General features: G+C 44.7%; 2 protein-coding genes and 1 pseudogene across 2 annotated transcripts; all 3 read right to left on the bottom strand.

Annotated features, from left to right (window-relative positions):
* Positions 1 to 122: 122 nt before the first annotated feature.
* LOC109939284 (phospho-2-dehydro-3-deoxyheptonate aldolase 2, chloroplastic-like) lies at positions 123 to 1,851 on the bottom strand. The gene is made up of 2 exons (XM_020539507.3): positions 1,606 to 1,851; positions 123 to 502 (listed from the first exon to the last, which is right to left on the bottom strand). Exons 1-2 carry the CDS (start codon positions 1,837 to 1,839, stop codon positions 326 to 328), a joined length of 411 nt encoding a protein of 136 aa, XP_020395096.1. The 5' UTR covers positions 1,840 to 1,851; the 3' UTR covers positions 123 to 325.
* An 838-nt stretch (positions 1,852 to 2,689) lies between these two features.
* Positions 2,690 to 3,787, bottom strand: LOC103630136 (phospho-2-dehydro-3-deoxyheptonate aldolase 2, chloroplastic-like; annotated as a pseudogene).
* A 199-nt stretch (positions 3,788 to 3,986) lies between these two features.
* On the bottom strand, positions 3,987 to 4,789 carry LOC100283017 (uncharacterized). Its single transcript, NM_001155919.2, has one exon. It carries the CDS (start codon positions 4,696 to 4,698, stop codon positions 4,309 to 4,311), a length of 390 nt encoding a protein of 129 aa, NP_001149391.1. The 5' UTR covers positions 4,699 to 4,789; the 3' UTR covers positions 3,987 to 4,308.
* Between the last annotated feature and the right edge of the window lie 23,103 nt (positions 4,790 to 27,892).

The following is a 27,892-nucleotide window of genomic DNA, read 5'->3' as shown; positions in this document are numbered from 1 at the left end:
TGTTAGCTCTTTAATAAATATAAATATATAAAGATACTAGGTGAGTGCCCGTCGTTGCGACGGGAGTAAAATTTTTTGTATGAAACATCAAACATATATCATGCCAAAGGAAGATCTTGGTAGAATCATTGGGGTCAACATATATTAACATATATCAAGTGTTTTGCCAATTCAGTTAACATATATCAACTCACGCATGACACATCCTATCATACACATATTGCATATGGTCCACATAGGTGTCATGCTAGCAGCAGACTGGGCTTCAATCTGGTTGTAGTGCTGCATAGATGCAATCAAGTTGAGGAACAGAGGATCAAAAGTATCATAGCCACCTTCCTTGAATAAGATCTTGAGCCTCGCACTTACAAAAATCATAGTCTCCTTCCGGATCACTACCCCTTGATTTGGAATCAGCACGACGACAAGGAAGTGGAGGGTGCGGGGAAGCAAGTATAAACTGCTCATGTTGGCAAACCTGCAGATTTGTCATCTTTATTGCCTGAACCAGTCCAAAACAAAATGATATATCAGATTTCAAACAAATCCACAATAAAAGAAGAGCACCAACTTTACGGTTAGATTAGTGCACGTTTTAAGTGAATTCGATCACAGGAAAGAAATTTATGGGAATTCTGCTAGTTTACCGCATAGCAAAAATCTCGGAGTTCTGGTAGAGTTTGAGATGTTTGTGTAATATCAACAATCAATCCTGCCTGTTTTTTTTTCTTTTTTTCTTTTCTATTTGTGCTGAAGAGAAAAGCGATAGAGTTGTGTATGCTAAGTAAATCGTTTTACCGCGACATCTGGTTGGGCAAAGTTTTTATTAATATATATCAGCCAATTTCGAAGAACCATTTTTTACTATTTATCATCAAGCAGCAACCATGTTTACTGTATTAATAATTTTTTGTTACCAGAAGGGATCTTGAGAAAACAGTGGTTCAAGTTGCTTACCTTTTTAGATGTTTCATCATGTGTCTAGCCTCCTTTTTGATACTTTGCATGCACAAGTGGTTTAGCAGTTGCAGCTGTTTAGCAGTTGCAGCTGCGATTGTACGAGCCTCTTTTGTTGTTAAGATAGTTGCGTGCAATTTGTTAGGCTGGGAATTATTTGTAAAGCATCATCTTTCAGAGCAACATAGTCTCACAAAATAGATTATTGTGCAAACATAAACAACATTTTATACAAGCTTATAAATTTCTTAAAAATATAACATGGAGTAACCCACAGACTGGGGAAAGCATAGTATTTAAAAATTGCAGATAGCTGCGTTAAAGCTTAATGTTTATAGTTAATTTAGTAGCCTTTGGAAACAAACATGCATTGTACACTACATGATTAGATCTGGCCCAAACATTAAGCTAATATCACATACAACTAAACCAAAAGCTTGTAAAATTAATGCTGATGCTTTAATAGATCTGACCTAAAAAGTATAAATGAAGATGATGATCAAAATGGCAACTCTTCAAATATTCTAATATCACATACTTGCCAATGTACATATACCAAGGAATTAAAAAGAGCAAAATATTTCTGCGATCAGAACTACTTTACTTTTGCAAGAATGAACAAGAAGTTCCTGGTGGAACGTGACTCACCAGAATGGAGTCAAATGGACGAGTCTTCAGGCCACAAGGGGCCTTGATGGTGTTTCCATGTATAGGATCAGTAATCCATGTGACAATTAGTCCAGCATTGCGAACAGCACGGATGAGATGAGGCAACTTCACCCTCATGCTCTCTGCCCCCATCCTTGTAATTATGGTGATCCTTCCAGGTTTGTTTGAAGGGTTCAGAATCTCAATCAGCTTCACCAACTCACTGGGGTTCATTTTGTTGCTCACCTAAATTCCACAAATTGCATGTAAATTTGACAGTCAGGATCACAGGACAAGTATGGTTACAAATTGTTGCTTTACATGTGCCCTTCTGACTGAGACTTGTGAGAACTTTGGTGAGGCAATAATTTTCTAGGAAAAGCCAAATACTAAGTCCACAAAATATCATAAAGTACATCGATTAAACAATATAGACCATATTGTCGTGACTAAACGAAAACCTTAAACGGAAACAAAGACTGTATGCATTAAATATGATCAATAAAGGAATTACATGGTCAGATTAGCAGTGGCATGTTTTATTGACTGACAATAATACTTTCTCATGGTACCTTGTTTACACACAAAAGAATCAATATATGCAACAAGGATATGCACCCAAAGACAATGATGCCCTGCTAGCAGCTTCTGTGAAAGAAGGGGACATGTAAAGGGAAAGATCCGACATGTTCTACTACAACTACTTGTACCCAACTTCATACTACTGACTTATTATGGTCCAAATGAGCCACATGATTTTTACACCATTGACGACCAACAAACGAATAAGAACCACAAAAAATGTTGAGCACTATTGCTCTATTTTAAGAATGGTTTTAGTTGAATCCGTATGTTAAACTTTCATCAAAATGTTCAATAACTAAGAATAGTTACTTCCACTTTGAAATTATCACCAAAAGAGGCGGATTTGTGCTATCACTGGCAACCTATATTGCATAACTTTTTCTTCATCGTACCATCGTGATAACGAGATATGTTTTTCGTTCTGACATGACAGTGACTTGACAACCTTCTACACCAACATCGCTACTGAAAAAATCACAGGAAAGGAGACTGAATTTTCTCACCTATCACCTTGCTCGTGGTGATCCATGAAATCGAGGTTCCACTGAGTGAAGCGCTGCATGGCAGCGTACCCTCCGGTGGCGAACGCGCGGAGCAGGTTGAGTGTCGCCACCGACTGTGCGTAGGCGCGGATCATCCTCTGCGGGTCTGACACGCGGCTCTTCTCGGTGAAGTCGTCGCCGTTGACGTTGCCGCCCCTATAGCTCGGCAGCTTAACGCTGTCCTTCTCCTCGAACGGCTCGGACCTTGGCTTGGCGAACTGGCCAGCCATCCTCCCCACCTACCACGCACAGCAAAGTCGGGTCAGATCTAGCGAATCAGCACACCTGGTGACCGGAATTAGGTGGTGGATTTGATGTGTCGATGGGTACCTTGACGACCGGCACCTGGCCACCGAACATGAGCACGACGCCCATCTAGAGCAGGATGCGGAAGGGTTCACGGATGTTGTTGGCGTGGAACTCCTTGAAACTCTCGGCGCAGTCACCGCCCTGGAGGACAAAGGCGCCGCCCATGGCGGCCTCGGCCATGCGCTCCTCGAGGTGGCGCGCCTCTCCGGCGAACACCACCGGCGGGAACATCTCGATGGTCTTGAGCACCGCGTCCAGCTCCTCCGCGTTCGGGTACTCGGGGAGCTGCAACGCCTTCTTCGACCTCCAGCTGTCGACCGCCCACTTCCCGGGCGCCGCTGGCTTTTTCTCCGGCGTGGCCACCGCCGAGGAGGACGACTTGGCGCCTGCGGCCGCGGGGACCACGGGCCCGTTGTTCTTGGACGGGTCGGCTGCGTGGATGGCGGAGATGGTACGCCTCTTCAGCGGGAGGAACGCGGCTGCGCGGCGCGGCTGCGATGCCGCGCCACCGGACACGGCCGCGGCTGCTGCGGCGGAGTTGGTGGCCAGCGCCATTGCGATTTGCGAGCGAGGGGTGCTAGATGGGTAGGTAGAAAGGTAGCGGTAGATGGGGAGGAGTCGTGTTGTGCAGGGTGTTTCCTCTGAGGAAATGGAGGTGGCGAGGGTGGGGATTGCGGGAGGATGGCGTTGATGGCGGCCTCGGCAACGGGCGGTGCTGATATCGCGTACTGGTCCGATCCAATGGCGGGCGTTGATAGCGGAGATCCTCGGCAGAACCGTGCACCAAAAGCTTTTGTGAACGTCTACATTAGCTTCTTATGTAGTAGTAGAGATAGAAGATATGTATACTGTTACAGTTAGTCAGAAGCTAGTCCAGACTCCTTTGTGGAATCCAGTTATTTCAGTACAAACCGGTCATAAAAGCACAATAATCGCCAAAGATAACAAAAGCCATAAAAAATCAAAACAATAATGGAACTACTAGTACTTATGGTACATACGTAGACGTCGATCATTCATCACAAAAAGATAAATTAACACAAAAAAGTGGAAACATCCATGTCAATCCAAACAACACTTGGACATGTGTTCCCTGTCTTCCTCCTCTACCTCTGGATGGACCTGCACGTCAATGGATGGATCCACATCTGCCATGGCTGGATCTCTTGGATGCGCCCAATATATTTATATATAATCCTCAAATCATACGGTCACGCCGTCAACCGTCATGGATGAGAATTTAGCTAGGAATGATAAATCGGATGGGTCAGTTGGTGTTGCGTGCGCATCGGGTGATGGCGGAGCATCCGCGGCGGTAGGGGTTGGCGGGCTTCTGCGACGCGCAGTTGCTGTAGTAAGAGCGGCCGCGCTGGTTGCACGGCACCTGATCCGCGCGCAGCGCCGCGTAGCTGATGTACCGGTTGGTGGGCTGCCGCTGCGCCAGCGCCCGCCGCAGGAACGCGTCGCTGCCGCCCACCTCCTGCTCCTCGTCGCTCCCCACCGCGCACTGCCCAAGCGTCCCGTCGCACGTCGGCCGCAGCGCCCCAAGGTCCGTCGGCGCAGCGCCGGCGTAGGCCAGCGTCGCCGACGAAGCAGAGCAGTAGAGGAGGCAGGCCGCGAGGGCCACCAGCGTCGTCGCGGTGCCGAGGCGACCCATGAATCGATGGAACGGCGATGTGCGTGGTTGTTCTTCTTGCTGTTGCGTTTCGAAAGAACGATGATTGCTTGAGTGCGTGGCCGGACTGAATGGCACGCCACAGCCCTTGGTGGCCCTGGTTTTCTAAGCGCGGGAGGATGGGAGTGAGAGGCCGAGGATTGCTGCGCGGGAGAGAAACGAGGCCGTCCGTGCGTCATATTTATAGGTGTACATTTGTGCTGATTTGTGCTGTGATTAAGGGTATGTATAGTGGGGTATGCATAGTGGAGAGACATCGAAATAGTTCTCTAACTACAAAATACAATTAAGAGACTCTATTATACAATGAAGTGTATATTAGTCTATTAATAAATACAGAAATAAATGTGTTTGTACAGCATCGGATCGATACAACAGAAACAGTCGCTGAATCGATTTAAATACTTTAACTGAGCAAATTGAAACTGTGGGTGGACGTATTGAGCGCCTGCCGTCCTGTACGCACCTAGACAGACGCTCGCCGTCGTCGAGCACGTGAACTAGTCGGCTGAAAAAAAAGGCGTGACCGCGTCGGCGTCGACGTTGCCGGCCTGGGAAACGTGTATTTCTAGGCCACCAGAACGTTCGAGAACGCACGCATATCCTCCCTAAGAGCTGATTTGGTGGACAGGGAATTGAAGGGGATCCATGTGGGAGGAATCCCCTCCCTATTCAAATTTAAATAAGAAGGGAATTACTCCCCCATGGATCCCCTCCAATTCCATGTGCACCAAACCAGCCCTAAAGGTCCCGTGGAAGCGAGACCCCGCCCTCAACATTGCACTGTTCACATTAGAGAAAGGTTAGTTTCATATGAAGGCGTTATTGATTGTTCAGTGACAAACATTCACACTCAAATAATGGATATTTATTGCATAAAGTGGGTTTCTTGTAGCTAGTACAAAAATTACTACCAAGTAGCCTTCTAAGAAAATAGGTGTTGGTAGTAGAGACATCACAATGCAAAATTTAGGTTATAACACCTATTTATGTGAAGGATACGACAAATCAAATTAATATAAATAGGACATTCAAATATTCAATGATGATGGATTAATAAACCATACAATAAGATAAAACTAAAGGATGACTGACCTCACTAACGGAAAGACCAAAAGTTATTCTAGAAAGGGCACCTCTAACTGCTTTAGGTCCAAGAAGAAGAGAGCCTAAAACAAAAAATCAAAAAATGAAGATAAGTGGATAAAAATATAGAGACCGATAAAATGCATCTCCGCCTTCTAGCAGACCTGCACACTGAAATACGAGCAGTGTTGTACTACAAGCAATAGCTTTACCCTATCGTTTAAAAAACTCTAGCCTAGATGCAAAGACTAAACTTCTGGTCTTTCAGTGCCACTGATAGAAATGCTTCTAAAGCTTCTTAACAATAGTTAAGCAAAACCAAATAAATCCCTGGAACCTCCCTTCACCTCGGCCAGAAAGACATTGATTGGGCCTACAATTACTAATATTCATTACTATGCTCCCATCAACACCAAGCCCACTTGCTTCAATGTGCAGGTGAGTACTCTTTGCTCAGGGCAATCTTTACTTGTCTACTGTACACAATTCAAGTTCTGTTTTGGGTTCTACAATGTTGTCGCTTGTCAGTCCCTGTCACATGAGCACCCAACCTACACTGAATCTAATATCAAGGATTACCAGGATTATTTTGGACTCTATGTAGCATTTATAAATAGTACAAATGATACTATGGAAGATATTAGTGGCTTATCTTTCAAGCCTCCACTTTGTTCTTTACCTTTGGTCGCTAACTAAATTTAATATCCATATTAACTCTTTCATAGCAATTGGTATGGTTGCTAGATGACACATCAATTTTACTATAGACAGACCTTGTATAAATTGTATTCATTTCTAAAGGGCAGTGTTTGTCTTATATTCATTCTCCTAAAGCAGTTTGTTCAGAGCAGGAATAAGCAGGGGCAGGGTAGCATTTGAGGTTTTGCTTTACTTTTTCATTTGTTATATCCACAACTATATGAGACAATAAGTCAATAACACATACAAGCAACAAATTGTTCAGTCTTCATTTAAAAACCTTGTAGAACTAAAAGAATACATGAATTTGAACAGCATGTAATCAGATAATGCAAGTAGGCAATGTCCTTTGACTACTTATTCGATTTGCAGTGAGGACACACGCTTGGAAGGTTTCTCTCCCACATTATTTAACTCCTTGCTTATTAGAATGTTTTTCTTTTTCTTGGCATATAGCAAAATATTAGCCTGCAGAATTTTATGGTTTGAAATTGTTCCTTTTTCTTAGGGCTATATATACTATAACCAATGCAGCAATTGAAGGGATTCATAGAGTAAAAGCTTCAGACACACAAGACATATGAAAATGAATTGTGAATGGATAAAAAATTTCAGTAAAAGTGTAAACATTGGTAGCTCTAAAAGTCTTTAAAGAATGAGCACAAGTTGTTAGAATCTAAAAACACACTCATTGGAAATTAGATGGTATAAACTCTTTTGTATCTTTTTGATTGGGATTCACTTGTTCATCTTATTTCTAGGTTCGGACCTTGGTGCTGGTCTGCTCTATTTGGAAACAAGGGGATTGTCGTGGCTATGTCGTTCTAAAAGCGACATTCTTTCCCTGAAATTTGTGCACTCGGTAACAAGCTAAACTTATTCCCGCTTTGTAGTTTTAACAGGTTCAGATATCATTCTTTTGGTTTGTTATCAAATGAGAGTTATTGAATATTTTGCTTGCCTCAACCTTTTGCCCCACTTTCCAGTTAGCTTAAATTTGGTGCATGTCAATCTAATGCATGACTACATGATTCTCAAGTTTTGAAACGAAAGCAATATGCCACAAATGTGTCCTTTGCTATTACAGCATATGTCGTAATCTGCAAACATGCGTAATATGGATATTTATTGCATAGAGTGGGAACTTACTCAAATTCTACACAGAGGTGGCATTCTTCCAATGGTTCCTCTAGTACGGTCCTTCACAGTAATTTCTCAAAAAACTGTAAGAGAAGACCATTTATCAGGAAGGACGGAATGAGAGCATTTAAACGCCACAACATTAAAATGTCCAGGAGCCCATTTGGAATAAACTTTTCATCTGGCTAAGAATTCGTTTATTTGAGTATAGAAAGTACAATCCAATTGTTGAGAAGCTTAGAACTAAAAAAATGATGGAAAATTGTTCAAACATCCAAGTTATATCTGCAACTTATTTTAGGGAAATGTTTTTTTGGTTGTGGGAAAAAGGAACAATATATCAAGCACACAGAGTAGCATACCATTGAGGTGTAAGTTGAGGTGGTCGCTGTTTCGCAGCAACCTCGTGCTCACAGTCACGTACCTGTTAATGAGAGAAATCATTAGTTGGACCTTATCGTCATCAGTATTCCAATAGATGAATATTGGAGATCAGGGCATGATTTAGGAAGTCATGGTTACCAGAGCTATTTAGCTACCACACACATATGATTTACCAATTCTTCCTCAATACAAAACAAACAAGCGACAAGTAAATATTTGCAATACTACAACCAATCGCTAATCCAACAGAATATACATGTCGATCAGCAAGAGCAAACCAGCCACAAGTAAATATTTTCAATACTACAAACAATCGCTAATCCAGCATAATATACATGTCGATAAGCAAAAGCATATTGAAGAAAGTTTTGACTAAACTCACCCTGAGAAACTGAAGGCCGATCAGCAATAGCGCGGGGAGGGGGAAGAGGCGGTCTTGTCCCTATCGTACACCGCGGAGGAGCAACCGAGCACCATCTCCTGAACCTTGAACACGATCTGCTGGTCCGGGATGTTGGTGTGGTTCTCGGTGACGGCGAAGTCCTACATCATGGTGGGCGCGTCGATAGGAATCTCGACGTCGGGAGCTTGGGGTGCATGATCATGGTGGCGTCGAGTTGCCCACCAAAGTCGTAGAGCCTGGCGGTCTCGAGGTCGCCGTCGGCGGTGACGCGCACTTGGTACGGGAGGTCGTCCTCCGAGGCTCCAACACGGCGAGGAGGCGACCTCGATCTCAGAGGGAGCGGGCCCCGAAGAGGAGCAGGCGCTGCAGCCGAGCTGAGGGGCGCGCGGTGGCTTATTGGGGGCACACAGGGGTGAGCTCCGACACATCGAGAGGAGAGACGAGTTGGGGCGAGGGGTTTCGGTCATGGGCGGCGGCAGTTGCGAATTGCAAGACGGCGGTGAGTCAGTGGTTTTCGACGTGTGCGAGCCTTGGGTTCCTCTCCCTCGTGTGCGCTGAATCGGGCGAGGTTGAGGTCGTGCACAGGGAGCGTGCGGAAGTGGCAGAGCTAGCGGAGCGGTTGAGGTCGTGGGGGAGGAGGTCACGGGAGTGGAGCTCGTGCGTGCGGCACCGTCGCAGAGGTAGAGGTTGCCGAAGAGGATGAGAGGCGTCGTTCGCATAGGGAAGCTGGGCTGCATTAGGTAAACCAGAAATCATTGTGCGAGGGACGCTGGGCCACACCAATCGCTGGGCCACACGAATGTTGGGCCGCAGAAATCGCTAGGACACCTGCGCTGTTTATGGGGTTTGTTTAATTAGTGCCATACCGGCTATTGAGAGACATGGAACGTGCCTTATAAACGTTTTTGTGGATTGACTGTTGCTCACTCTAACTCCTCCTGCTCTGGTGCTGCACCAAGATACGTTTTTTGCGTGGGACGGTAGGGGCGCTTTTGGAGGCACATAAGGCAGTCCGTCGGCGGTGACCCACATGTCGGAGGCGCGTACGGCCGGTGGGGCCCATGGTTGGGGGCAGAACGGTCGTTGGCAGAACACATCGTTGGCAGAACATGTCAGAGGCAGGCTACTATTGCAGCCTTAATAAGTAGTAGAGATATACGGCAAAGCAATTGCCCTCGTTTCGGGAAAAAAGTTTTTCTACAATTCATCCAAAAAATAATAAAACTTATGATACTAAAAACCCAAATATGATTTATTCCAATATATACAATTTATATATTTATAGCTCAAAAATATGAAAGTAGTTTTACATTCTTTTATAAAAAATCAAAATTTTATTTTATATGGTGCCGCCTAGTTTAAAATTGTTTAAATCTTATATTGTCTCTTTTTGATTTCTATATATTAGTCTACGTATACACAACAAATATTACGTAGGAATTCAAGTGACTTTAACAACGACTCTAGTATTTTGTATCCACATATTACTAATCCTATTTAGTATGAACACAAATGAGAGCTCCATACTTGTTCGCTGCGGCTTGTTGTGGTTTTAATCTGGCTGCGGCTACGATTTCTACAGTATTTAGTCTCTATGGATTGCAGTTACGGCTGCAGGGCAGCAATGTAAAAAAAGAAACATCCTTTATTACATGTCATATGTATGCAGAATAGGGCTTTCATTTGATGTCGGTAATGGTTGCTTTAGAACAACCGTACCTTCGTAGATGCATTAGTATTGGTTGGTGTGTCACTAGTAAAAAAGAGCTCTAAGCCTAGAGTAGGTCCAATTAGGCAATATTTAGAGAAAACCTATTTTCGCCGACGGTTTTCTTAACAAACCGTCTATTTCCGATGGCGGTTCCAAAATACCCGCCAGGGGAAATATCGATTTCCACTTGCCCCTAGCACTAGCGGCACTAAAAACGACAGTCACTACCGGAATCCGGGCCTTTGCCAAGTGCCGGTGGCTTTGCCGAGTGCTTTTTATCGGGCACTCGGCAAAGCAGACTTTGCCGAGCGCCGCACTCGGCAAAGTCCTGCGCTCGGTAAAGAGCTTGTTTACCGAGTGTAGGGCACTCGGCACAGCCAAGCACTCGGCAAAGACTGTTTTGCCGAGCGTCAAGCACTCGGCAAACATGGCTCTCGGCAAAGGGCCGTTAGCGGCCGTCTACAACTGACGGCCGTCAGTCTTTGCCGAGTGTCAAATATCTGGCACTCGGCAAAGAGAGTCTTTGTCGAGTGTCCTATGTAGACACTCGACAAAGCATATTTTTACTTTTTTTATTTTGGTCACCAAACTTTTTGTGGTATGTTCCTACACTATGTAGACCTACATGTACCATTTTGGGACAATTATAACAGTGTTTTCTATAGCTAGTACATTTAGTTTGTTTATTTGAATTTCTTCGGAAAATTCAGATTTGAAGTACAGGTCACTCGAAACTTGGAAAACCGTGCATGCAAAAATGATATCCATGCTACTTAGCACAAGTTACGACCGATTTCAGGAGCGGACCGGAAACTTCGAGCACCATGCTCACTCAACATGACCGTAAACTTGTCATCCAGGTGTTTAAAAATTGTATAAAACAGAAACAAAGTCAAAAAATCATGAAACTTGTCCACGTGTCATGATATCATATGAAGAGGCTGTGGTAAAAATTTGAAAAAGTTTCGAGAAAGCTGTAACACACTATGTGTACAAACCTAAGAGATCCACATTGAAACTCTATGATTTCATGTGTGGTTCTCTTAGGTTTCTACACATAATGTCTCACAACTTTCTCCAAACATTCTAAATTTTTTATCACAGACTCTACATATGATATCATGACATGTGGACAAGTTTCATGATTTTCTAAGTTTGTTTGTGTTTTATAAATTTTTTAAACAACTGTGTGGCAAGTTCACGGCCATGTTGAGTTAGCATGGTGCTCGAAGTTTCCGGTCCGATCCTGAAATCGGTCGTAACTTGTGCTAAGTAGAATGGATATTATTTTTGCATGCACAGTTTTCCAAGTTTCGAGTGACCTGCAGTTCAAATGTGAGTTTTTCGAAGAAATTCAAATAAAAAAACTAAATCTATTAGCTATAGAAAACAATTTTCTAATTGTCTCAAAATGGTATATGTAGGTCTATATAGTGTAGGAACATACCACAAAAAATTTGGTAGGAAAAATAAAAATGTACTTTGCCGAGTGTCCACAAATGACACTCGGCAAAGCATGCTTTGCCGAGTGCCAGCTGGGAGACACTCGGCAAAGGATTGTAAAAGATTCTTTGTCGAGTGTCATCCAGCTGGCACTCGGCAAAGGACTGGCACTCGACAAAGAATATTTTAATATTTTTAAAAAATCTTTGCCGAGTGCCAGATCACGGGCACTCGGCAAAGAAAGGAAATAAACGGCTCTCCCGATCTTCCTTCTCATTCTTTCTCTCCACGCCCTCTCTGTCCGCTCGCCGACGGCCGCTCGCCACCGCGCCTCCCCGCAGCGCCGCCTCCCTGCGCCGCCGCCTCCCCGTGCACGCCGCGCGCCCCCGCGCCCGCCCGCACACGCCGCGCGCCGCTGCCTCGCCACGCGCACGCCGCAGCGCCCGCGCACGCCTCCCCACGCCGCCGCGGCCCGGACACCACCGCGGCCCACGGCCGCCCTCGGCCTCGACGCCGCCGCGCCTCCACACTGGTATAATTTTTGTGGCACTATATAATTTTTGTGACATTGTATTCCCACATATATGTTCTTTCGTTAGTATATATGTTCTTGTATTATCAAAGCTTTTATGTGCTCAAAACATATACCCATAAATGCTTTGTCGCCTTCAATGGTATTATCAAAGCTTTTATGTGCTCCTGGTATACGTGTGAATGTCAGCCATCGTGTTGTTACTTTTATTTGCAGGTTTTGGAAACCTCCCCGTGCAGGGGAGGTGCTGCCGAATTTTTTTGTTGACAGACTTGTTTATTTTTTTGCAGAGGTCTTCCTAGCCGCTGCGGGTCTGCCTCGCGTCGCCACTGCACTGACCCGCCACAGCCCCACTAGCCTGACTCCACCGCCACCCTAGGTATAACCTCTATTTCCGCATCATAGTCGTAGATCACGTAACCCAGTTAGGCGTCTCCCGTTCGAAAGAGATACGGTGTAGATATGCAGATCTTTGCATATCTACAAATGTATCAGTTTCGAATTGTCCACGTTTTCTGGACAGCCCGCGGTTGCGTAGATGGTGTTAGTTTCATGCTCTACTCCGGTCCGAGATAGAGTTTCGGCGTCACCTCCCTGTTGTTCTCCGGACAGTACACTCTCCCTGCCAGGACGTGTATCCGGAGAACAGCGGGGAGGTGCTGCCGAAATTCTATCTCGGATCGGAGTAGAGCATGAAAACTAACTCCAACTACGCAACCGCGGGTGGGATTAGGACCTATCATCACCTATTAGAAGGTAGGAACGTAGTGTACATGCATTACATGTCTATATTAAACTATACTCGGTAATATATGTTAGAGGATGGAGGACCGTGAGTGGATGTACACGGGCCGCGTTCGACGTAATGATGTCACCCCAGAATGGATTAGGAAGACCGATGCTTTCGTGGAACGGGCATATGGCGAAGCTGCTAAAGGAGCTAGTCTCTAGTCCCTTGTCCGTGCAGCAAATGTGACAACCAGAAAAGAAAACCAAAGAAGGCCATGGTAGAACATATTTGGAAGAATGGATTTACGCCGGACTATAATCGGTGGATCTTCCATGGTGAAGCGCATTGCACGAGAGAGGAGGTGGTGAGACAACGCGTCGAGGATTACGATGCTGATGCCGGGGTAGCGGACATGTTGAACGACTATCATGAGGCACAGTTCGCTGAAGGACGTATGGAGGACGAGCCAGAGGCGACCGCAAAGGCATTCTACGACATGTTTGACGCGGCACAGAAACCCCTTCACGGCAAGACAAAGGTTTCTCAACTGGATGCCATTGGGCGTATAATGGCGTTCAAGTCACAGTATAGCATGAGTCGAGACGCCTTCGATGGTTTGTTGACAGTTATTGGCAGCCTGCTTCCGGAGGATCACGTTCTGCCAAAGAGCATGTACGAGGCACAGAAACTCCTTTGTGCACTCAAGATGACGTATGAGCAGATACATGCTTGTCCGAAGGGCTACGTCCTATTTAGGAAAGAACACACTGAGGCAAAGTACTGTCCGAAGTGTAAATCGTCTAGGTTCATGGAGGTAGACTCTGGTGATGGACAGAAGAGGCAACTCGACATCCCCGTGACAATCCTACGCCACCTTCCGTTCATACCGAGGATCCAGCGTCTATACATGACAGAGGAATCCGCGAAACATGTGACATGGCACAAAAAAGGCAAACGATACAATCCTGACAAGATGATTCACGCATCCGATGGTGAAGCATGGACCCACTTTGATGCCATTCACCATGAGAAAGCCAAAGAGGCTCGTAATGTTTGTGTTGCGCTGGCCACAGATGGGTTCAATCCCTATGGAATGACCGCTGCCCCCATACACATGTTGGCCCGTGTTCGTTATCCCCATCAATCTCCCCCCGGCGTATGCTTTCAAAGACAGAACATATTTGTGTCGTTGATAATTCCTGGACACCCGGGGAATAAAATGGGCGTGTACATGGAGCCTTTGATTGATGAATTGGTCCGTGCTTGGGAGGAAGGGGTATGGATGTACGACCGAGCTACGAAGACAAACTTCAAAATGCATGTTTGGTACCAGTACTCCATGCATGACTTTCCGGCGTATGGGCTATTTTGCACCTAGTGTGTTCACGGTAAGTTCCCATGCCCAGTTTGCAAGGAAGCTCTTAGGTTCATTTGGTTGAAGAAGGGTGGCAAATATTCGTCATTCGATAAACATCGACAATTTCTCCCTCCTGACCATGCATTCCGACTAGACATCAAGAACTTTACGAAAGGTGTCGTGGTGACAGACCGCCCACTTGCAATGATGACTGGTGCCGAAGTTCGCCAACAGATAGATGGTCTCGTGGCCAACCCAGAAGGTGGTTTTGTGGGATATGGTGAGCAACATATGTGGACACATAAGTCGGGCTTGACTCGGCTCCCCTATTATGATGACCTGCTCCTTCCACACAACATTGACGTGATGCACACTAAAAAGAATGTCGTCGAGGCACTTTGGGCAACAATTATGGAGATTCCTGATAAGTCAAAGGATAACGTAAAGGCAAGAGTGGATCTGGCAGAGTTATGTGATAGACCAAACCAAGAGATGAAGCCGCCTAGTGGTGGAAAGACATGGAGAAGGCCTAAGGCCGATTTCGTCCTGAGCAGGGCCCAGAGGAAGGAAGTACTACAGTGGATCAAGATGTTAATGTTCCCTGATGGGTATGCAGCTAACCTTAGTAGGGGGGTGAACTTATCTACTCTGTGAGTCTTAGGGATGAAGAGTCATGACTTCCACATATGGATTGAACGAATTCTTCCGACGATGGTTCGAGGCTATGTCCCTGAGCATGTCTGGCTAGCGCTTGCAGAGTTGAGCTATTTCTTCCGCCAGCTTTGTGCAAAAGAGTTAGCTCGGACCATGATTGCAGACTTGGAAATGATGGCACCCGTGTTACTGTGTAAGCTGGAGAAGATCTTTCCACCCGGCTTCTTCAATCTGATGCAGCATTTGATTCTTCATCTCCCGTATGAGGCACGAATGGGGGGGCGTGCAGGGACGTTGGTGCTATCCAATCGAGAGATGTCTAAAGACTATCCGAAAGAAATGTAGAAATAAATGCAAAATCGAGGCTTCCATTGCAGAGGCATACATACTGGAGGAGGTGTCAAACTTCACAACAACTTACTATGGTGACAAACTGCCGAGCGTGCATAATCCACCCCCTCGTTACAATGATGGCAACAATGAATCGAACCTCAGCATTTTTCGAGGGCAACTCGGAAGCGCGAGTGGTTCGACCACCAAGACCCTGAGACATGAAGAGTGGCGCCATATCATGCTATATGTATTGACCAACCTTGAAGAGGTGACGCCATACATGGAGCAATTTCTTCATGAATTCTGGCGTCGATCAAGGGACCCAACTCCACAGGAATATGATACCCTTCTTGGAAAGGGTGCGCGAAATGGATTGCCCGATTTCATTTCCTAGTTTAAACGTAAGGTATGTGCTTAGTTTGTCATTTCAAGTTGCTCTTACGTGCGAATAATATAACAATCTAGCGTGTTTGAACTTGCAGGGCCAAAGAGAGCCGTCTATGAGTGCCGAGTTGAGACAAGTAGCCAATGGCTTTGCCTATAGGGTCAGGAAATTTTCTGGGTATGACGTCAATGGATACCGTTTTCGCACAACAAGCTACGACCAAAGTCGGCCCAATCGAAAAACCACGTGTTCTGGAGTCTTTACGCCCGGGCTTGACGAGGTCGAGTATTATGGAAGAATTGAAGAAATATATGAACTCAATTTTTATGGTTCCAAACCTCTTACTCTAGTGATATTCAAATGTCATTGGTTTGACCCTGAAGTTACGAGACGGACACATTCTAATCTTGGGCTAGTCGAAATTCGACAGGATTCCATCTTACCAGGAGACGATGTCTATATTGTGGCCCAACAGGCCACACAAGTGTATTATCTTCCATATGTGTGCCAAACGAAACAACATCTTAAGGGTTGGGATGTTGTGTATAAGGTATCACCGCACGCTAAATTACCTGTTCCAAACGATGAAGATTATAACTTAGACCCAGACACATATGACGGAGAGTTCTTCCAAGAAGATGGACTCGAAGGGCGATTTGAGATAGACTTAACCGAAGCGATCGGAATGGAAGTAGATATTGAAACGCCGGATGATGAAATGGTTGTTGATGAGGAGGATGAGGTGCAAAATGAGAATGACTTAGAAATGCTTGAAGGCAATGCCAATGACGAAATTGCGCCTTTAGATGGTGTTGACTATGAAATGGTTGATAGTGATGATGACACTTATGATCCGGCTAACCCGGACACATATGAAGATTATTTTTAATAGATGCAATGCTATATTTCATTTATTTTGCATATGTTTCTAAATACATATTTTTTTATCTGTGCTTAATTGCTTACTCTTAATTGCAGGTTGTTGGACAAAGATGGTGGGCGGTGGGACGAGGACGAGGAGGGGGAGGGGGAGGAGGAGCACCCGTAGGACGGAGGAGGAGGCGCAGCAGGACGACGTCGTACAGCAGCAGGTGGAGCAGCAAGCCGCTGTCGATGTGGCGCAGCAGGACGACGACGATGCGACGCAGCAGGACAACGACGACGACGCCGCTCAGCAGGACGTCTCAGGTTCTGGCTCCTCAGGTTCGAGGAGCATCTACCTGCGAGGTCCCGCGAGTCTCCCTCAGCGACCCATACTTCGTGACAGACGTCCACTGATACGACCCGATGGAGAGAGGTAGATAACTTTAGATGTTGTTGCTGCTTTTTCATATTATATGTTCAAATTAATAATAGAAACTAATACTTTATCTTAATCACTTGGACAGGTCTTGGATGGTTTTGGAGACTGCAGGGGGTCACGGCCGCAACCCCAATGGCATCCTCGGCCTTCTATGCAGGGAACACTTCCCTGGACTTGTCGAGTACGCTGGAGTGACGAGCCCAGCATACACCTTCGATCACTACGTCGTCGCCCCCGATGCAGTAGATCGGGACGGCAGACAATTCAACAACAAGGCGGAGCGGGTGAAGCAAGAGCTATGGGTAAGTCTTCCTCGCACTATATTGTTTAATAAGTCGCATTTGTTGCATATTCTTGAAATAATATATGGATACATCGTCTTTGTATGTAGGATTTCTTCAGATGCAATGCTGGATACGAGGCCAGGGCGGATGTGGTGGCTACCACGAGCTGTAAGAAGCTCGTCATGGACATGCACTACGAGGCGCGCATCCAGGCCATCGTCACTTACCACGGCTCCGTCCTTGGGGAGAAGGTGAGCAAGAAGGACGCCCGAACCATGTCGTTGACTCCGGACCAGTACTTGCAGGTAAATATAAAACTTTATTATTGGTACTAAATATGCTTAATTTTATCTTCTGATATGTCGTGTACTTGTATTTTTTTAGATGATTCCTCATTGGTGCGCCGTGCATCCTGAGTGCTAGGAGCAGATGGTGCAGAGGTGGTGCTCGGCTGAGTGGGACGAGGTGCACAACGCTAGCCGGGAACGGCGTTTGATGATGCAAGGTCTCTCCCACCATCAAGGCAGCTGCAGCCTGGGCAAATACGCGGAAGCATGGGTACGCGCTCTTTTTTATTTAGGTATATAAATTTCGATTAGACATGATTTCTAACCATCTCTTTGGTTTTCTCGCAGTCGGCGGCACATGGTAGCGCGCCTTGCTCCACGTTCTTGGCATATGCTATGGCCCACAAGGGGAAGGCGACGTCCGACGTCACCTACAACCCGGATGATGGGCCTGAGGCGTACACCAACCCCGCCGTCCACAGCCGCCTCAGTGAGTACACCGCCATGGCCAAGGAGGTCCATGGGCCAGATTACGATCCGAGGACCGAGGACATCGACGGAGATGTCCTCATGAGGGTCGGAGGAGGCAAGAGGCATGGGCGGTACTGGATTGCCAACAGGGCAATCGACTCGTCCTCCACTCCCACTCTCTCTTAGGTGCGAGCAAGGAGCACGAGCGCGAGCCCAGCCATACAACCTCGACAGGACAGCTCACAGCATCGTATCCAGCAACTCCAGGTTATTCCTTATCTATTCATCGTTCATTGATTATTATATATCTTCTCTTTGCATTATCGTAACATTAGGGCGAAATATTACAGACTCAGCTAGATGATGAGAGGAGGCAACGTGAGGAGCTGGAGAAGAGGATGGCGGAGATGTTCGCGTACATGCAGAGCCTTGGCGCCGCACAGGGTCATGCTCCACCACCTCCGTTGTTCCCTGCAGCTGACCCTGCTGAGTTCACTACTCCTATGAGTATCAAAATTTTAGTACTGCATGATATATATTCATATGTTCTCACACATGCAATCTCTTCTCTGTGCAGGGTCAATCTGCGGCGTCGAACAACCCTCACGCTTCGTCCAGCCCTTCGCCAAACCAGTCCAGATGCCCACCTCGTTGATGATCTGTTTTGTGATGACCCAGACTTACATTTGTGAGTGTTGGTGATGTTAGTTACACTTGGTCTTGTGAGATACTTGGTGATGTTAGTGATGATCCAGACTTATATCTGTTTTGTGATGATCCAGACTTATATTTGTGAGACTTATATTAGTGAGACTTTGTGATATATATGGTGTTGATGATAAATGTGTTGATTCTGTGATGCGATTGATATATAATGTGATGTGAATGATATATATCTTTTGTTTGTTTGGATGGAACAGCAAAAATAAATAAAAAAGGGACTTCCTGGTCACTTTGCCGAGTGTAACACTCGGCAAAGGGTCGCTTTGCCGAGTGCTATGACCATGGCACTCGACAAAGAAGGAAACCTGGGAACCGGTAAAGCCATCTTTGCCGAGTGCTAACAATGGCACTCGTCAAAGAAGCAAACCTGGGAACCGGTAAAGCCGTCTTTGCCGAGTGCTGTGGTCAAGGCACTCGACAAAGGGACTGGCAAAGGGGCCCACTGGAGGACTCTTTGCCGAGTGCCAGACATCAGACACTCGGCAAAGAAGCCTCCTTTGCCGAGTGCCTACGAGAGCTCTCGGCACTGGGACTCGCGGTGGGGCCCACTGGAGCCGTCTTTGCCGACGGCCGTAATAGCAGACACTCGGCAAAATTGGCCTCTTTGCCGAGTGCCAAAGAAGACACTCGGCAAAGAATCCGTCACCGTCACTTGGCGCCGTGACGGTGACTTTTCTTTGCCGAGTGTCAAATGGCACTCGGCAAATTCTTTGCCGAGTGCCCGACAAAAAGTACTCGGCAAAGAGGTTGTTGTCGATGTACAGTTCGCCGAGCGTTCTTTGCCGAGTGTTACACTCGGCAAAGCCTTTGCCGAGTGTAAAATAGCCTTTGCCGAGTGACTCAGACACTCGGCAAAGGAGCTGTGTCCGGTAGTGAGTGCAAATAGGTTTAGAACCGCCACTATAGAGCTTATGTGTACTAGTGCCTTTAACAGACACTAATGTTAAGTCACCAGAACAAGTTCAAGATACCAACTGGTACTAATTATATCGATAGTATCGTTTGAACCTTTCAATCGGTACCACTACCAGAGACACGCTTGTTGCCGAGACTGCTCAGTGGTTTGTCGAGTGTGAAACCACAACCATTGGCAAACAACAATATTCGGCCAACACCATATTTGCCAAGAGCCATAGAGTCAGCATAAAAAGGTGCTTGGTAAAGAATTCTTTGTCGACTGTTCAATTCTCAGCAACATAGCCACTCCGCAAAGCGTCGTTAACAACAACTGACAACTGTTAACTATGTCGAGTGTCGACGAGAGACACTCGTTAAAGGCATGTCGTGGGGCTCTGGTGCGTGGGCGGCTTGGCGGGTGTGTGTCACCAGTGATCTTGGAGCGGCGATGGTTCTGCGTCAGGCGGGCTACAGGCGAGAGAAATGGGGCAGGGGAAGGGGGCGGGTGTGCACGGGGCTCAAAAGGAGTCGGGGCAGCGACAGTTGCGTGAGGAGGGCGCGACGTGGGCCGCCTTCCTTGGCGTGTGTACGCGTCGGGCGGAGGGACGCTGACAAGGCGGGCCTACGGGGCGAAGAGAGGGGGAGCGGGTGCGCGGGAGGGGGAAATGGGCTGGTTGGGCCAAAGGGCCGAGGGGAAGGGGTAGCACACTCTTTTCCTTTTTCTTTTTATTTTGAATTATGTTTTTCTTTTATTTTTATTATATCCTTTGAATTCAAATGCAAATGAGCCACAAATTCAAAAAACACATCTCAAGCATATGCATCATACAAAAATAAAGTTTAAGATTTAGGGTTGATGACGAGGATGATGAGGTGCAAAATGAGAAGGACTTACAAATGTTTGAATGCTTACATTCAAACAATGACAATGAAAACAATATGCCTTTAGATGGTATTGACTATAACATGGTTGATAGTGATGATGAGACTTATGATTCAGCTAATCCCGATCATGAAGATTATTTTTCAATCGATGTAATACTATATTATTTTGTTAGTATATTTTCTTTGTTTTGCATCTATTTCTAAGTACGTATTGTTTATCTATTCTTATTGGTTTACTCTTATTAATTGCAGGTGATTGAAAAAAGATGGTAGGTGGTGGAATAAGGGGAAGGCCGAGGAGGCGGAGGAGGAGTAAATGTAGGATGGAGAAGGAAGCATAGGTGCACCCGTAGGACGATGCGAAGGTGCAGTAGGTCGACGATGCAGAGCAGTAGGACACTGTCGATGCGGTGCAACATGCCGTCGATGTGACGCGACGATGACAAGGCGTACATGGATGAGGAGGAGGCAGAGTAGGCCACCTCTGGTTTGGCTACCTCTAGTTCGTCATGTGTTTACTTGTGAGGTCCTACAAGTCTCTCTCAGCGACCGATATGTCATGAGAGGCGCCTACTAATTATACATGAGGCAGAAAGGTAAGTAACTTTAGATGTTATCACTACTTCTTCATGTTATATGCTCAGCTTCAAAATAAGTTCATTTAGCTACAAAGTCACTAAGAGCTTGAGCCTTGATAACAGTATGTGGCTTGACGATTATGTCATATACTCCATGTTCTCTCACCCAATTGGGTTTTTGGCTAGTAGCATCTTTGTTATGCAGAGTTTCTCTTAATGTAGATGAGGTTTGTACTTCAATTTGATGCACATGGAAATAGTGGAGTAGCTTTTAAGAACTAGTGAGTAGTGCATAAGCCAACTTTATGGTGTGGATATATCATAGTTTAGACTCGTTCAATACTTGGCTGGTAAAATAGACCCGAAACTGTATAGGAATAGGATGAACATTATCTTCTACATGTCTTCTCGCCACCAAGGCCATACTAACCAGATGGGTCATCACAGAGATATATAATTGTAGGATATCCTTGGGTTTGGGCGCAACTAGAATAGGAGTACTCATCAAATATTCTTTGAGTTCTTCCTACGCCTGTTGAGCTTCCTAAATCCTAATGAGCTGATGTTATTTCTTGAGCAGTTTAAAGAAGGGTAGCCCTCAAATGTCGAGTTTAGAGATAAATCAGCTCAATGATGCCATGCATCTAGTCTGATCTAGATATCCTAGAGACAACTCGGTGGCCTTGTGGTGACCTTCTCTAGGTTTTCTTAAATTCCCTTATGAGAAACCATGTATCCCAATAGTTTCCTAAACGACACACCAAATATGCACTTCTCTAGATTGAGTTTGATACTAAATTTCCTTCGATTTATAAAGGTCTGTACTAAATTAGAAATTAAATCCTTTTTATCTCAAGTCTTGATGATGACATCGTCATAAATTCCTTGGTATTTCTATGCATATGAGAAGATATACACTTTTTAATCCCTCTTTGATATGTAGCCCCACATTTTTTAACCCAAATGACATAGTAATATAGCATTAGACGCTAAATGGGTTGACGAATGCCATTTTGTTTTGCTCTTCTTTCTTCAATGGGATCTGATGATAGCTAGAATAATAATCTAGAAAAGGTAATAGGTCACATCCAGATGTAGAATCCATAATTTGGTCAATTTGCGGTAGAGAGAAAGGATCTTTTGGACATGTCTTATTCAGATATGTATAATCAAAACACATTCTATATCTCTTATTCTTTTCTATAAGTGTAGGATTAGCAACCCACTCAGGGTTGATTTGGTGACAAGGGTATCACGGGAGAATTAGAGGAGGTTAAGGAGAAAATGAACTAATTTCCCCCTCAATCCCCTCCAATCCCCTGTGATCCCTGATCACCAAATCAACCCTCATCAGGGTGAAAAACTTCTCTAATAAACCCCACATCTAGGAGACAAGTTACTTTTTCTTGGTTAATTTTTTTGGTTTGATTAAAATGACGCAACTTTGGCTTCATATGCCTTGAATTGGAACTGACATTAAGAATATGTTGAACCAATTCCTTCGCGACTCCTAATAAATCATATGGCTTCCAAGAAAAGGTGTCCCAATTATCTTGGAGGAAATTGGTGAGCACGAGTTCCTTTGGTTGATCCAAGTAGGACTGGGCATAAAACCCGATACCCGAATCCTGAACCCGAAAAACCTGAACCCAAACCCGATAAGCCCGAACCTGAAAAGCCCGTAATCTAATTTAGGCAGAACCTTCTGGTATCCGAAATTTTATAGCAAAATTCGGTTTTAGTTATCTGGTACCCGAATAATAAACTGGTACCCGAATACAAATGAAGCACTCAAACCGTTCCACTTGGCCACTCAGTAATCCCGTGAAGTCTGTGACCCGTCATTCCGCCAAGGCCTGTGTCTGCGTGCGTCAAGCGGCCAAGGCCCAATCGGCAACCGTGCAAGGCCCATGCGGTTCAGCCAACAGGCAACAGCCAACAGCCAACAGCCCAAGGCGGCATGCGACAAAGCGGCCTGCATTTTATTGTTGTCTGGATGCAAGGAATAGTAGCATGCCTGTATTTAATCGGGTAACTATAAATTATCCGAACTTGAACCCGATTTTTGGGTACCCGAAAAAATCGGGTCGAGTTCGAGTTCGACTGTTGAATACCCGAAATTATTTAAAACCCGAACAACCTGACCCGAAATTTCGGGTATACCTGAATGCCCAGTCCTAGATCCAAGTTAACCCTGATGTGAGTGGCCATGAAGAGTTGTCATGGTCCAACTGGATCTGCTTGGTAAATGAGAACTCGATCTGTAGAGTTACTAGCAATGACTTCTTTGGAGGAGGCTTAAGATTTTCCTCCTTTCCTTCTCCAGGGTAATTGTATCTTAGGGCTTTTCTTTAGGCTGACGCATTTATCTTGTATCAGTTGGGACTTAGTGAGGTTGCACTCTTTGTCACATACGTAGGACTACTTCAAATTGCCCTTGACTGTGAATACCCTATTGGGACCCGACATCTTGAGAACTAGGTATGTGTGGTGAGGGATAGCCATAAACTTTGCTAGCCCTTTCCTTCTGATGGCCACAGGTGAGCTACATCAATATTTGCCACCTCAAAGTGTGGAAACCTATTTGGAAATTGTTTTCTATTCCAAAGGTGGCGAGCAGGGTTATCCGTCCAAGGGGAGTTGTTGACTTGCCTGAGATGATTCTGTTGAACGGTGTTGGACTTGGCTTCAAGGACTTATCGAACAACCCATCTTTCTAAAGGTCCTGACAAAATGGATGCTGAGGTTGCTTCTGCCATCAACGAAGATTTGGTGCAACCTTGTGTAACCCACCATTGGATTCAAGACAAGAGGATAACACATAGGTCAAGGCACATGATTAGGGTGATCAATTCCATGAAAAGTAATGGATAACTCTAACCATCGCAAGAACTCAATAATGGTTGGTTCCTTTGCATAGACATCTCTTGCCTAAAGCTTTTGCTTCCTTTAGAATTCACAGGAATCGGGGCAACCAAGAATGTACATAATACTCTATTTTGGCTCTAGGAATTTGGCCCCACTTTCTCCATCCAAGATGTTTATCTTGTTGGTCTTTGGTTTCTTAGTCTTAGGACTAGACTGCTTAAATAGCTTTTCTACAAGGAACCATGATATGATGGCAATCCTAGGTAGTATGTGTTCCCTATGGGTGATGAATGCACTTTCCTTCCATGAACTACTGAATTTTATTGTTATAAGTGTCCATCTTAGGGAAACATTGAGTCATTGAGCCCTCCATTCAATAGTATTGACTCGATGTTCTTGCATGCTTCATATCTAGTCCCTTCTATGGGTCTAGCTTTCGATCTATCTTTTCTTTGTCCTATGGTGATGAGGACATATGATGGAGAACTTCCTTACTAATAGCATAATGCCGGTCACCTAAAAGACAGAGTACAAATAGGTCATATCCTTGTGCATGAGCTTTCGAGATAGTTCTTGGTCTCTAACTCCCTTATAGAAAATATAGATGGTTTTACCTTGGGCATGCTAGAGATGTCAGCTTTCACATCACGCCACCATTGGATGTAGATATGTAGGGACTCGCTTTCTTTCTGAGTGATTTGCTCAAGGTCGTATTAAGTCTTTTCCTGCTCATACGTCATATTGAAGTTATTGACAAACTATCATTTCAACTCTTTCCATGAATTAATGGAGTTAGTTGGTATAAACCAAACAATCACTTCTTGATGGTAGAGCCGATACATATTGGCAAATATTTTTCCATGACTGATGAGTTTCCTCCCGCTGTTACAGATATTTGGTAAAGCATGAGCCAATTTAATGGATTAGAGCGACCATCATATGACTAAACCAGAGTGAGCTTAAAATTCTTTAGCCAGTCGACTCAACCTAGTTGGCTCTTACATGACTTAACTACAGATACCAATAAGTTGTCCCGTACTTGACCCGAGTGGGCTTGGTTATAGCAAGAATCTTATGCTCTGCCTTATATCCTTTTTTCTCTCATTCTAGGTGCTTGAGGTCATCCTTGCTCTATTGCTGATGGTGTTCATCCATCTCAGTATGAAGGTTTCTCTCATGAGGAGTATGGGTCTAATTGGACGAAGTTGATAATCGAGTTCCCTTTGATGATTATGGGGAGAGAGATCTTAGGATTCATTAGGTCGATGACTCTGACTCACCTAAGAGTATTCTAGTTCAATCCATGTCGAGTCATTTAAGGACTCGACAACATCTTTAACCGACACTAAATATGCAAGGGTTTCCGAATGTACAACTACATACATTATCATGTCATTGATCTTCCCCATGTATTTAGGGGCTTGCACAGTTGCACATTGTCCCAAGGAAGCAGCGGTGTAAAACATTGCAATTTTTGCTTGATAGGCCTTGAATTAGGACTCACATTAATAGTATGCTCAATCAATTCTATTGGGAGTCTCGATATATCAATGGCTTTCAAGCAAAGATGTCCTAGTTGTCTTGGAGGAAATTGGTGAACGTGAGTTCCTATTTTGGATCTAGGTTGGCCCTAATGTGAGTGACCTTGGAAGAGTTATTGGGATCCAACTAGATATGCTTAGTGAGCAATTCTCGGCCTGTAGAGTTACCTGTGATGACTTCTTCGAGGGAGGCTCAAGATTTTCCTCGTTTCTTTCTTTAGGGTGACTATATCTTAGGGCTATCTTCCAAGTTGCACATTCAGCCTATATCACTTGGGACTCAACATGACTACACCCCTCTCTGTCATAGATGAAGGTCTGCTTCAATTTCCCCTTGATGATTATTACGATATTGGGACCTGACCTTGAGAACCAAATATGTGTAGTAAGGGATAGCCATAAACTTTCCAAGCCCTAGTCTTTCAATATTTGCATGGTGAGAAATATCTTCCACCTCAAAGTGCAAAAACTCTATTAAAAATTATTGTCTATACCAAAGGTGATTGGAAGTGTTATCTATCCTAGGGGAGTTGTTGACTTTTCTAGGATGATTTTGTGGAACGGTGCTGGATTCAGCTTCATGGACTTCTCGAACAACCCCATCTTTTTGAATGGCTTGATGAAAAGAATGTTGAGATTACGTCCTCAATCGATGATGCATAAGTGTAGTCTTGTGTGGCACACCATCAGATTTAAGACAAGAGGATAGCACTTAGGTCATGGCACATGATTAGGGTGATCAGTTCATCCAAAGTAATTGGTACCTCTTACCACCACAAGAACTCAAGAGTGGTCGGTTCCATCGCATAGACATTTCTTGCCTCAAGCTTCTGCTTTAGTTTGGATTCATCGAAATTAGGGCCATCAATAATGTACATGATACTTTGTTTTGGCTCTAGGAACTTGTCCCCACTTTCTCCATACGAGTTGTTTTTCTTGCTGGTCTTTGGTTTCAGAGTCTCGAGCTTAACCTCCTTCAGTGGCTTTTTTGCAAAGCCCCTAATATGACAACAATATTGTGTAGTATGTGTTCCTTGTGGTGATAATGCATCAACCTTCCATGATGTGCTAAACTTTATTATTATAATTGCCCCTTTTGGCGAAAACAATGCATCATTGAGCCCTCCGTTCAATAGTATTGACTCGATGTTCTTTTTTGTGCTTCCTATCTAGTTCTTTCTCAAGGTCTAGTGTTTGATATGTCTTTCCCTTGTCCTATGGTGATGAGTACATGTAATGTACAACTTTCTAACTCATAGCATACTTGTCAGACACCTAAAAGAGAGAAATCAAAGAGGTCAGAGTATTGTGCATGAGCTTCTGAGATAGCTCTCAATCCCTAAGTCCCTTGGGAAAACATAGATGGTTGTTTCCTTTGGCATGCTAGAAATGTCGGCTTTCACATCACGACACCACTTGATGTAGCTTCATAGGGACTCATCTTATTTGTGCATGATGTGCTTGATGTCGTATTGAGTCTTTTCCTACTCACATGCCATGCTAAGGTTATTGACAAACTAGCATTCCACTCTTCCCTTGAACAAATGGAGATTGTTGGTAAACCGAACAACCCATTCTTTATGTTAGAACTGAGAAACATTGGTAAATATTTTTAACATGACTTTTTAGTCCTATCTTGCTGGTATGATAGATAGTTGGTAAAGCCCGAGCTAATGGATTAGAGCGACCACCGTACGACTTGACAAGTGTGGGCTTAAAATGTTTTGGCAAACTAACATAGCTTAGTTGGCCCATGAAAGACTCGACTATAGATGATGATAGATTGTCTCGTATTTGACCCTAGGGGACTCCTCTATAGTAAGAATCTTCATGCTCTGCCTTGTATCCATTGTTCTCTCGATCTGGGTACCTAAGGCCATCCCTACTCTAATGTTGATGGTACCGATATAGCAAGTAGAGAAATCTCAAGATTCATATACCGATGACTCTGACTCTCATGAGAGTTTTTTGGTTGAATCCATGTCGGGTCATTTGAGGACTTGTCAACATCATGACTCGGCATTAGAGTCGTAGGGGTTTAGAACACACGACTGCATATGTCGTCATGTCTTGATCTTCCGTAGGTTTTCACAGGCATGTGCATTATTTTTTGGGAGGAGCGATGTAATCCTATGCATTGTCCTCAAGTATTGTACAACCATGTGTTCTCACTTAATATTTTACAAGCTAAACATCTTGAACCACTCCTTAATAGTATGACCAAAGGAAAATTAAAATCCTAGTACACACTACAACGAATGTCTCTAAACCCCACACTACACGAGGGTTCATTTACAATGAATTGGTTGCTAAAAGCGCCTTCAGTGACTTATGGTTGGTCGCTAAAGGCCTTTAGCGACCTATAAAGATGGTCGCTGTAAGTGATGTCGCTAAAGGCTTTAGCGACCGATCGTCCGTTGCTAATATTATATATTTGCGACCGACCATCCGACAGCTAGGTCAACCTTAATTACATATGGGC

Source organism: Zea mays, chromosome 6 (genome assembly GCF_902167145.1).
Source record: "Zea mays cultivar B73 chromosome 6, Zm-B73-REFERENCE-NAM-5.0, whole genome shotgun sequence".
Classification (NCBI taxonomy): Eukaryota; Viridiplantae; Streptophyta; class Magnoliopsida; order Poales; family Poaceae; genus Zea; species Zea mays.
This window is presented reverse-complemented; position numbering and strand designations above follow the sequence as displayed.

Coding starts and splice junctions, on each gene's coding strand:
- LOC100283017 (NM_001155919.2), bottom strand. CDS start 4,698: ATGGGTCGCCTCGGCACCGCGACGACGCTGGTGGCCCTCGCGGCCTGC.
- LOC109939284 (XM_020539507.3), bottom strand. CDS start 1,839: ATGAACCCCAGTGAGTTGGTGAAGCTGATTGAGATTCTGAACCCTTCA. Junction 503..1,605: donor GTCCATTTGACTCCATTCTG/GTGAGTCACGTT, acceptor GGACTGGTTCAG/GCAATAAAGATGACAAATCT.